This window comes from Arachis hypogaea, chromosome 5, assembly GCF_003086295.3.
Source record: "Arachis hypogaea cultivar Tifrunner chromosome 5, arahy.Tifrunner.gnm2.J5K5, whole genome shotgun sequence".
NCBI classification, from domain to species: Eukaryota; Viridiplantae; Streptophyta; class Magnoliopsida; order Fabales; family Fabaceae; genus Arachis; species Arachis hypogaea.
The window spans coordinates 97,160,076-97,172,182 of record NC_092040.1 but is presented as its reverse complement, the minus strand read 5'-3'; the positions used below and the strand labels follow the sequence as shown (position 1 = coordinate 97,172,182).

General features: G+C 37.4%; 1 protein-coding gene and 1 long non-coding RNA gene across 2 annotated transcripts; one reads left to right on the top strand and one right to left on the bottom strand.

The window, feature by feature from the left end:
- Positions 1-6,238: 6,238 nt before the first annotated feature.
- Positions 6,239-8,048, bottom strand: LOC140184603 (uncharacterized). The gene is made up of 3 exons (XR_011881699.1): positions 7,887-8,048; positions 7,742-7,796; positions 6,239-6,941 (listed from the first exon to the last, which is right to left on the bottom strand). It is a non-coding gene; the product is annotated as an uncharacterized lncRNA (long non-coding RNA).
- Positions 8,049-9,470: 1,422 nt separating this feature from the next.
- On the top strand, positions 9,471-11,386 carry LOC112802126 (large ribosomal subunit protein uL5). Its single transcript, XM_025845180.2, has 4 exons — positions 9,471-9,618; positions 9,707-9,857; positions 10,434-10,629; positions 10,984-11,386. The coding sequence occupies exons 1-4, from the start codon at positions 9,616-9,618 to the stop codon at positions 11,177-11,179; spliced, it is 546 nt and encodes a 181-aa protein (XP_025700965.1). The 5' UTR covers positions 9,471-9,615; the 3' UTR covers positions 11,180-11,386.
- The last annotated feature ends 721 nt before the right edge of the window (positions 11,387-12,107 follow it).

Below are 12,107 nucleotides of genomic sequence, written 5' to 3'. Positions count from 1 at the left end.
AGTCAATCAAAATACAATAGTTCTCAACAAGCAACTAGAGAGGGCTAATTCCATAATTTTTAGCCTTGAAGATGCCCACAGAATTATGTTGTAGTTGCTTATCATTTTGTGGCTGTTCCATCTAAATTCAAAATGACAGCAATCTAGAATCCAGAAAAATATATCAATCCATATAACTCATACGACATTCATTCAACATAATTAACAAAGCAGAATGAATTTAAATTTTAAACCCCAAAATTCAACAGAGCAGTATTCAACAGAGCAGAAATAAACAAAACTCAATATAGCCAAATCCAACATAGCAGAATTGAATTTATATACCGAAATTCAAAATAAACAAAATTGAAAAACAAAACAAGAATAATTAACAAAATAAAAAAATTAATTGAAAAACAGAACAAGAACCCATGAACAAGAACTCAGAAGAAGGAAAAGATTTGAAAAACAGAACAAGAACGATGAACTCAGATCTGTCCAATTCATACAGTTTTATCACCAAATAAACGAAATTAATTGAAAGAAGGAAAAGATTGAAGTACTGACTACTGAGTACTCACCGAGGGAGAGGCCGAGAGCATAGAAGGTCAGACTGTCAGAGCCAGACGTCAACCCACGCTTTGGTGACGGTGACAGTTTGGTGCCGACAACAAGCTGACAACCACGACGACGCCAAGCCGATGACCAGACGACGCCAACACGGTGATGCTTCGACCCGCGATGGTGGCCTTCAACCTCGATTCGCGACGGCGACCTTCGACCCAGACAGAGGAGAGATGTCTCGGATACAGAGGCATTTTTGATGACGAGAAAGAGGCAGCCGACGACGGGGACGACAGAGAAGATTGGCGGCGTCTGAGACTAAGAGCGAGATAGATTGGGGGATTTTGCCATTTTGGTGAGACTGAGAGTGAGAGAGAAGAGAGAAGAGAGAAGAGAGAATAGAGAAGCAGAGAAGCTCGGGAAGCCATGCACATCAACCACAGCTCCACCGCCTCCTTCCTCCGCCGCTGCCATGCTCCGACAAGCCTCATTCTTTGCTGCTCTCTAAAGAACCTTTGAATTAGGGATTTTGATTTTGGTACGTTGGTGACACTGAGAGTGAGAGAAGGGAAAGGGGATTGGGGGGAATTTGAGATACGCGTTTTTTTTTTAAAAAAAAAACAAAACGACGCCGTTTGGTGTTGAAGGGAGAGAACCGGGCTTCAAAAAACCGGCCGGTTCGTTCGGTTTATCGGTTAACCACCGGTTCGACCGGTTTTTTCACCGGTTTTTTGCAGGCCGGTTTTAGGCGTTGACCGGACCGGTTGACTGGCCGGTTCCCGGTTATTCCGGTCAAAACGGCCAGTCCGGTCCGGTTTTCAGAACGTTGGTTTTTTCATAAACTGAACTGAAACTGCACTAAACTATTTAAAATGGTTTAGAAACTGAACCAAACTACTTTATCATATAAAAAACTGGTTTTTAACCAGTTTACAATACAGTGCACCAGTTTAAACCAGTTCATAAAAATTAAACCAGTTTTATTTGAAAAAACCAATTTAAACTGGTTTATAAGCTAAAACTAGTTTTAACTTTTAACATATATAAAATTACTTTTTACATTTGTTCTCTCTCCCACTCTCCCTCTCTCTATCCCCCTCCTCTCTCTCTCTCTCTTTCTCCCTCTCTCTCTCTCTCTCTCTTCTCTCCCTCTCTCCCCCTCCTTTCTCTCTCTCCCACTCTCTCTTCTTATCTCCCTCTCTCTCTCCTCTTCCTCTCTCTATCTCCCTTCTTTCCCTCTCTCTCCTTTCTCTCTTCCTCTCTCTCTCGCCCTCTCCCCTCTCTTTGTCTTCCTCTCTCTCTGTCCTTTTCCCTCTCTCTCCCTCCCCCCCTCTCTCTCTCTCTCTCTCTCTCTTCCTTTTCTCCCTCTCTATCAATTCTCTCATTCTCTCTCTCTCCCCTTATCCCTCTTTCTCTCTCTCTCTCTCTCTCCCTTTTCTCTCCCCATCCTCTCTCTCTTTCTCTCCCTCTTTCCTTTTCTCTCTCTTTCGCTCCCTCTCTCTCAACATATATAAAATTAGATTTTATATTCTCTCTCTTCCCCCCTCTCTCTCTCCCCTTCTCTCCCTCTCTCTCTTTCTCTCTCTCTCTCTCTCTCTCTCTCTCTCTCTCTCTCCCCTTTTCTCTTCCCCTCCTCTCTCTCTTTCTCTTCCTCTCTCCTTCTCTTTTTTTCGCTCCCTCTCTCTCAGTATATATAAAATTAGATTTTATATTCTCTCTCTCTCCCTGCCTTCTTTCCCTCCCCTCTCTCTCTCTCTCCTTCTCTCTCTCTCCCTGTCTTCTTTTCCTCTTCTCTCTCTCTCTCTCCCTTTCTCTCTTCTTTTCCTCTTCTTCTCTTTCTCTTCTCTCTTCCTCTTTTCTCTCTCTCCCGCTGTTTCTCCCCCTTTCCTCTCTTTGTCTTCTTCTCTCTCTCTCTCCCTTTTCCTTTTCTCTCTCTCCCCCTCACTTTCCTTATCTCCCTCTCTCTCCCCCTCCCCTCTCTCTCTCCCCTGCCCCTTTTTCTCCCATCCCATTTCTTTCTCTCTCCCTTTTCTCCCCCTCTATCCCTTTCTCTCATTTCTCTCTCCCCTATCCCTATCCCTCTTCCTCTCTATCTCTCTCTCCCTCTCTCTCCTTCCCTCTCCCTCTTCCTCTCTCTCTCTTTCTCCCTCTCTCTTTCTCCCGCTCTCTTTCTCTTTGTCTCTCTCACTTTCTCTCCCTCTCTATCATCCTCTCTCTCACCTTGCACTCTTTTTTCCACTCTCTTCTCTCTCTTCCTCTCTCTCTCTCTCTCCCTCTTCTTCTCTCTCCCCTTTTCTATCTCTCTTCTTTCTCTCTTTTTTCTCTTCTCTCTCTTTTCTCTTCTTCTCTTTCTTTTTTTGGAGAAAAGAGGAAAAGAGAAAAAAAGAAATATAGAGTGAAAAAAGGCTAAGAGAGAAAGAGAAAAGAGAGAAATAAAAGAAGGAGAGAGAGAAATGAGAAGAAAGAGATAGAAAAGGATAGAGAAAGAAAGGAAGGAAAGAGAGGAATAGGAGAGAGAAAGAAAAAAGAGAAAAATGAGAAAGAGAGAAAGAGGGAGAAAGAGAGGGAAAGGAGAGAAAGAGAGAGAGAGGATGGAGAGGAGAGAAACAAATGAGAGAGAAAGAAAAGAGGAAGAGAGAGAGAGAGAGAGAGAGAGAGAGAGAGAAGGGGATGGGATGGGAGTGGGAGAGAAAAGGAGTGGGGAGAAAAGAAAGGAGAAGGAGAGAGGGAGAGAGGAAAATGAGAGAGAGAGTAGGGGGAGAAAAAGGAGAAGGAGAGATAGAGAGAGAAAGAAAGAGGGGAGGGAAGGGAAGGGAGAGAGAGAGAGGAGTGATAGGAGAGAAAGAGAAAAAAAAGAAGAGAGGAAGAGATAGGGGAGGAGGGAGAGAGGAAGGAAGGGGGAGGGAGAGGGAGAGGGAGAGAAAGAAAGAAAGATGGGAGGGGGAGAGAGAGAGAAAGAAAGGGGAAGAGAGAGAGAGGAAAGAGGGGAGGGGGAGAGAGAGAGAAAGAAAGGGGAAGAGAGAGAGAGGAAAGAGGGGAGGGGGAGAGAGAGATGGGAAGAAAGAGGGGAGGAGAGAGAGAGAAAGAAAGGGATAGAGATAGGGAGAAAGAGGAGGGGAGAGAGAGAGAGAGAAAAGATGGGAGGGGAGAGAGAGAGGAAAGATGGGAGGGGAGAGAGAGAGAGAAAAAAATGGGAGAGAAAGGGGAGGAGAGAGAGTAGAAGGAAGGGGGAGGGAGAAGGAAATGGGGAAAATGATATATATATATATAGGAGGGGGAGAGGAGAGAGAGAAAAAAAAGGGGAAGAGAGTGGGAAAGGAGGGAGAGGGAGAAAGAGGAGGGGGGAGAGAGAAGAAGAGAGACGGGAAGGGAGAGAGAGAGAGAATGGGGAGAAAGAGAGAGGGAGAGGAGGAGAGAGAGAAGAAGGGGAGAGAGAGAGAGAGAATGAAGGGGGAGAGAGAGAAAAAAAGAATATGTAAAAACTAATTTTAGAGTTTAAATAAAACCAATTTTAATTTGGTTTAAAACTAAACTAAACCATAAAAACTGGTTTTTAATAAACTAATTTTCATAAAAACTATGGTTTCAGTTCAGTTTTTTATTTAAAAAATCTGGTTTATTTAAAACAATTTCAGTTCAGTTTCAATTCAGTTCAGTAAAATCAGTTTTTTTGCACACCCCTAATGGCAGCGGCATCATGTGTGGTTAGGGAAGAAGAAGAATGTGAAGATGAAGGAGTAGCGGAGAGGATTGTTCGGTGGGAAGAGTGGTGTCAGATAAGAATGATTGCGGACTAGATGGTGACGGTGATAGTGAATTGGTGATGATTTGTGGGAGGTGGATTCAGGTTGTGCATTTTGCTGAGAAAGGGACGGAGGGATTGAATCATAAAAAGGAAGAAGAAATGGGAATTGGGTGAGTACGATGTGTGTAGGTGGATTTAGTGGGTGTATATTGGATGAGTGTTTGTTTGCTGGGTTTGTAATATCTGATGATATGGGAGATGGTCTAATATGGAGAAAAGGGATAATTGAAGTGGATGGATTATTAGGTTTTTTAGGTATAGTGATGTTTAGGCTGGGAAAGTTTGGAAGCGGGCCTTTTGAGGCTAATGGAAAAATTAATTTATGAAATTACCTTTCTGGACAGAGTGATTTTTCTATCATCCAAAGATAAACAATATAACAGTGACAAAAAAAACAATATATATACCCTTTTTTGCAATCAGTTTCGCTACAGCACCTGCTGCTCTAGCTAATTGTCCACCCTTTCCGAGTGTGATTTCTATGTTATGTATGGCCGTGCCTAAGGGCATATCGGTTGAAGTGGATTCTTCTTTTTTTTTTTGATCAATCAAAATCTTATAACTTCTATTCAAGCAGTTTATGTACCCGCAGACGATTTGACCGATCCTGCCCTGCTACGACATTTGCACATTTGGATGCTACGACCGTACTATCAAACATTGCTAAAATGCTTTTACGAGAGGGTTTTATTGAAAACGTGAAAAAACATAGGGAAGGGGGAAATCTTTTTTTAGTTTTAACTCTACCATATAAAAGAAATAGAAAAGAATCATCTAAAACGCGTTTGAATTTAAAACGGATCAGTACTCCTATATATATATATATATATAACCTTTAGAGTTAGGGTTCTTGAACCACACTCGGTACTGAAAATGCTATCCATCTATGATGTTACAAAATCTCAAATTTCTCAATCTGGCCAAAAAGAAAAAAAATAATATAACCTTTAAAAAAATAGCCTTTTTGTGATTTGGGTTAAATTTTGAATAGTAATTTGTTAAAATTGATACTAGGACTGCACAAAGATAGAATCATATCCCATATCCACATTTTTTGAGGTTCAGATCCGATCATAAAAATCGAATCAGGTATCGAATATGCAATTGTACCAGTCAACAAAACAAAAATTTCAAAATATCATAAAAAATGATCATATTAGATATAACATTTTTTTTAGGCTCAGATCCAGTCATGCAGATCAGAAGACAGCGATAACGCGGCTATGGCCTGCGGGACATTGAGACAGTGAGGCAAAGTGGCTCCAAGAGAGCAATGCGATAATAGAGATGATGAAGGAGATGTGGTCTGATGGGAACAATGAAGGAGATGCAACGATGAACGAGACTTTGATGACGGTGGTAAATGTAACAGCCTATCACACTGAGCTTTACACTTAAGCCGTAAACACAAAGGAGGTGTGGTATTACAACCTCTACAATATAATGTATACATATATTAGCAGAAAGATTATAATATACTAGGAGCCTTGAAGAATAGATGAAATAAAAATCGCGAAATAAAAGCGCAACGCTCAAGAAACGAGTTAGCTTGCGTGCTAAGAAAACTATAACTATCAAACATAAGATAATAAAAGTAGGAATAGAGTGCCAAAGATACAAAATAACAAGCTCCTAACTCAGTACACACACAGATATATATATATATATATATATATATATATATATATATATATATATATATATATATATATATATATATATATATATATATATATATATCCAAAACCCAAATGTACATAAACACAAGAAGGTTACAACTTACAAGTACTGCAGGTAGCAAATATACACTTAACATAGTAAATGCACTTAGGCAAACCCAGTTAGAGCATAAACAAGTAATTCAAGTAATATGCACATGATGCATGCCTGTCATATGGCTAATGAGCTCATCTATCGGTTATACAGCCAACCCGACAAGTCCAATTTGCTAAACCATTGGACTGTCCCCGACGTGCATCCCCATGAGTCTATGCATAGCTTTTTCTCATATATATATCAAATCGCTCAATGGGGGTACCATTCCCAGGAATTTATAAGTGTCCGGTCACCCTTATGTCGTAGGGTCAACAGAGTATCGAGTTTTCAACCTGATACACATGGTGGCAAGCCACGGTACTTTATCCAGGAAATCTCATATCTCAGATTATTTAATCATTCAAGCCAAGTATCATACATGATCATTCATTTGATTATCAAGTCAAGTATCATACATGATCATCCGTAACATTTCATAATAAATTCATCACTTTTCAGCTTTACTTCATCTCCAAGTTATCCCCATTTCCTAACTTCTTCTGATTATCAGGTTTAATACTATTATTAATGACTAAAGGAATGAAAATAGAGATTTAGAAGTTTGAAGGGTGATTTAAAATTCTGAAAACCACGTTTGCTGAAATAGGGGCCACGCCGCGTGGGAATGTAAAAATGCAGCTTGCACGTGCGTACGTGTGGACATGCTTGCCAGCTCCTTACGCGTACGCATAGAACTAGTCGCGTGCGCATCGCCAAAAACCCATGCCACGCGTACGCGTGGACGTACGTTCTTCAAAACAAAGGATCAACCAGAAAGCTGCACAATCAGGAAATGTCACTTGCATAATTACATATTCCACACGAAAATTTCCGACGGGCATAACTCATTCGTTTTAAATTGTTTTTCTTCCGTTCTTTGAACGGCATAAACTTCACGAACTCAATTTTCATTTAAAACTAGTTGGAATCAATTTGGGGTTCCGGATGCCAAGTTATAGCCCGCCGAAGTTCAGCCCAAAACCAAAGTTCTACAAACCTCTTATACCTCATTTCATTCAAAATCTCAATTTCCATTCATTATCATACCTACAATTCTCAACATAACAAATCCTTCTTTATCATCAAAACAACCACCATAACAATCTATACCTTGAATCAACAATAATACTCATTCATTTTCTAAAATCCATCAAACATCACCAACCAACCAACAAGCATCAAACCACAATAATTCATCAAATTGCCAAGTATCCAACAAACAACAAATCAAACATGTCCATTGCCGAGATACTAAATATTAGATATATACCTGCATTCCAACTTATCCTATAGTCATCTAGCCTAAGTTTTCACATAACATTATATATTAAATGCAAAAAACCTAGACCATATCTTGGTCGATTCTCACGTAGCGACCAAAGCAATTCACCCAACACAAACACAGTCCCAAAGCTCAACAAAATACTAATGCCCAGCCTCCACCAAAATTCCAACATCCACAATTTCAACCTCCAATTATTTATTCACAACCTAATACACATTCATAACACATATATACCCAATTTAATACTCAAAATATAAATTCAATTATTTAAATCGAATTTATGGTATTCTCACCTTACCCAAGCTTTATATAAGTAAGAGTGAACGTTTTTGTCAAGTTAATTGGATCCTAAAACATCAAAAAGTAAAAAATTCAATACCCTTATAATATTTTTGAAAATTGGGGGAAAGGAGTGGCTAAGAGTGATTAATGACTTACTTATGAAATTGTTCCAGTAGAAAAGTAGAGCTTGACGCGGTGGACGCATGGCCACAAACGGTACGGCGATCGGAGCTCGAACGGAGGAGTTACGGGATTTTGAACTTTGCCGTAAGGGTTTTGGGGAATTTTTTTCTCTTCGCCTCTCCCTGTTATGTTTCAGCGCTGTTCTGCTGATTGAGGAAGAAGAGAGGTTTTGGTTCATTTAATTGCTGACCGGCTAGGCCCACGGGCCCGGTTTAGGTTCGATTCAATCGGTTCGATCCGTTCGGTTCAATTTTGGACCGATTTTTTTGAAATTAGTGTCAATATTCTCGTTTCGATGAGCTCTATTTTAATTTGATATAATATTCATATTTCTAATTTTTTTATTAAAAATTAATTTATCAACTAATTATTTACTAATTTAACGGGGTTTATAGTGAATGGAAGTGATAGATGAAGTCAGAAGTGAGGTTTGAAAAAGAGAGCTCTAAGACTAAGAGAAGAGAAGAGAAGAGAGGCGAGTCTAAATCATTGGGTGAGAGAAAAGATAATAATGTCAAATACATTGTATGATTACCCGAATTTTTGAAAATCAAATGATAAATGATTTACGATTTATTATATTTGTTAATAATTTTATTTCAAGAAAGTTATTTTTTTAAAAGTAATTAAATTAAATTTTATGATATTTTGAGTTTAAAATCCATTAGAATTTCTAAATATTTTCTATTATAATGAGATATCTTAAAAAAGATAAAAGAATTATTATTATTATTATTACTATTATTATTATTATCATTATTACTTTTATTATTATATCATTACCGTTAGTTTTCTTTATTTGACCGAAGCCAAAGGAACAAAGTAAAAAGAAAATCAAATGTGGTTTTATATGCATGTATAAATATATATACAATGAGGACATATGCCACCTTCATCTTGTTAACCTATGACACTTTAATTAGTATTATTATTTAATATTAATTTTCTTGATTCCTTTCTTTGGCTTAAGCCATTAAGGAAACAAAAATCAAGAAAAGGCAAACGTGACTTGTTTACATATATATAATGTGAAACCTATTGCTTTTGTTTCATTAAGCACCTATCCATCCTTCATTAGTTTTCTTATCACCACCGAACCAATATGAAGAGATAAGAGAAGGAAGTGACTGAGGGTGAGGGACAGAAAACCGTGAAAACTACTATGATTTTCGATTTCCATTTTTTGTGATCTGTAACTTTAATAAAAAAAATATTTTTTAATTTTTTATAATATCTCTTAATCCGAATAAGCAACAACTAATTCGTCGTGATACTGAACTCCATCCGTCGTTGAAAATATATTGATAATTTGATAATTAGTTTAGAAACAATGGCAGATAAGTAAAAAATTTTCAATTTTTTCTTCTTGATCACGGGTCAATCATATCCTTAACTAGGGCCTAGCCAACAAACGGGTAGGCTCCGTAAGCCCAGTACAAAGAACACTAGGTGATGTTGAAGGTTTTGTTTTATTACCAAAAAAGGGTTTTGTTTCCAGGACAAAAATAGGTTTATTTCGGGTTAGGTTCGGGTTCGGGTTCGGATTCGGTTCGGGTTGAACGCAGAGATAGTTGTAGGCTCTAAACCCTATGTCACCACTTTACAGGTTTACCCCTTTTATTCAGCAGTCTAACTCACGCACTCTCAATTCCCTTAGCAGCCAAACTGCGCAACATCGTCCCTCCCCAAAGCTCTTCCACCAATGGTAACTGCTCAGATCTTCTCTACTTTCGTTCCTTCTATTTACTTATTCATTTGCTTATCTTTTGATTTCAAAATGAAAATGAGAACAGGCTTCGGAGAAGAAACTTTCGAACCCTATGAGGGAGATTAAGGTTCAGAAGCTCGTTCTCAACATCTCCGTCGGTGAGAGTGGCGATCGTCTCACTAGAGCCGCTAAGGTGCTCGAGCAACTCAGTGGTCAAACCCCTGTCTTTTCCAAAGGTTTGTTTTTAAAATCAATTTTGTTGAGTAATGCTGCTAATGTGTATGAATCTCAATTTCTCTTAATTAGGGCTTGTTTGTTACATGAAGTTTACAATTTACACTTGGTCTTAGCCAGAAGTTATTGCTGATTAACAATTTTGCATTATTAGTACTAGTGCATTAATAAGTACTAATGTGTCTATGAATCTTTTTTTATAAATTAAATATGAATAATACCAAAATTGAGATTAGCCAAGATGGTAAGTATGTTATACTAAAATCAAAGTCATTAGATCAACTCTTTGGATTAAAAAGTTAACCTTTTTTTATATGAACTGTATATGATAAAGGGTACTTTGGGAAAATTTTTATACCAACTGTTTTTCGTATCCCCATTATATACACAGTATAGATAATATAGATATAGATTACTGTTTGTATTGATTATTGCTGTACTTATAGCTCCTTTGAATTTATAGCCGTTCTATGCTGAATTTAATCCGTTACCAATTTGTCTTCTGCTCTGATATGTTGGAATTTGTGGCTGTCTCATCATTGATTTGGGTTTGATCCTGTTTCTGTGGTTTTTGACAGCAAGGTACACTGTCCGTTCCTTTGGGATTAGAAGAAATGAGAAGATTGCTTGCTACGTCACCGTTAGAGGCGACAAGGCGATGCAGCTTCTGGAGAGTGGTTTGAAAGTGAAGGAATATGAGCTCTTGAGAAGAAACTTCAGTGATACTGGGTGCTTTGGCTTTGGCATTCAGGAGCACATCGATTTGGGAATCAAGTAAGCTAAATGACTCTTGGATTTCGCATTATGCTTTGATATTTTCTGCTGCAGAACTATCTGTATTCAAAAATCTGGATCTATCTCGACATATTTGCTCCACTTTCTGCAATCTTCCACTCAGAGAGATAATAGGCTTAAAAGAAAAATTCTTGATCTTTTAGGATTTTTCTGTTTTATCAAGTTTATTGTTATACCATTAAGACGTTTACATGATGAGCCCCTCAGTTTTTTGTTCTTTTGCATGAATGTTGACTGACTTTTGTATCATTTCCGGCTTCCATGTTCTTTGATTGTGAATTATAAAAGGAGCTGGTGCTTATTATTTATTTATATTGTTTGGCTCTGCTTCAGGTATGATCCATCAACTGGTATTTATGGAATGGATTTCTTCGTTGTTCTAGAGCGCGCTGGATATCGTGTGGGACGTCGCCGCAGGTGCAAGTCACGAGTTGGTATTCAGCACCGTGTCACAAAGGAGGATGCCATGAAATGGTTCCAGGTCAAATACGAAGGAGTGATCCTCAACAAGGCCCAGACTATTGTTTAGTTTTCCTTGTTTTACTTAGCTATTTCAGATCTTTTTGTGTGTCCCTCCTTTTGCTTAGAGCCTCTTTTACTCAGTTACCTTGTTTCGTTTCATTTTATTTACTATATGGCTTTGTTTTTGGCACCTGGAACACTCATGGGGTCCCAAGAGATATTTCCAAAAGCGTGGGTACTTTATCTATTGAAGAAGCTAGAAAGGTTAATATTAGTAAGAGGTGCAATGATAGCTAACTTAGTAATGATGTATAATTATAAGGACTAACTATATTTGTTTGATGACATTGAAGGAAGATAGTGGTGCAGTTGAAGATGGTTTTAGATCTTTAGTTACTAATGCTATCAAATCCTCAAATGTTACCAGTAAGCAACTACACCACTATCTTCGATGAATGTGATTATGTCCACGGGAGAATTGATCAGGGTTACGGACTACTAAGAAGTATAATTATACGGACTAACTATATATTTGTTTAGAAAGAATTGGTAGTCAACACTTCTTAACAAATAAATCAACCAACAATTGAATATTTAAAAAAAACAAATCTAAAACCAAAAATAGTAAAAACATTCAAGACCTAAGTTAAAAGAATACTTGAAAGGAGTAATAAATTATTAAAATGGTATTTAAAAGTTTGTATAGATATTAAAGATACATTTTAAAAAATAATTTTAAAGATCAAATTTTGATGTAAATTTTTGTAATTATTATTGAAAAAATAAGATTTTTTAATTTTTAAAATTTGGTAATTTTTTGTTAAATAAATTTTAAAAATATTTTTTACTATGAATGATCACATTTTTTTTTGAGAAATAAAAAAAATTTAGAAATTAAATTTTGTTTCAAATTTTTATGTGCACATTATAAATATTTATTCAAATGCTGTAAAAAAAATTAAATTTAAATCTTTTGTTAAATATGAAAGTTTTGT

What these genes read in the sequence shown, in the direction of transcription:
- LOC112802126 (XM_025845180.2), top strand. An exon ending in AACCCCTGTCTTTTCCAAAG is followed by an intron (nt 9,858 to 10,433) that starts GTTTGTTTTTAA and finishes GGTTTTTGACAG; the next exon opens with CAAGGTACACTGTCCGTTCC. An exon ending in CACATCGATTTGGGAATCAA is followed by an intron (nt 10,630 to 10,983) that starts GTAAGCTAAATG and finishes GCTCTGCTTCAG; the next exon opens with GTATGATCCATCAACTGGTA.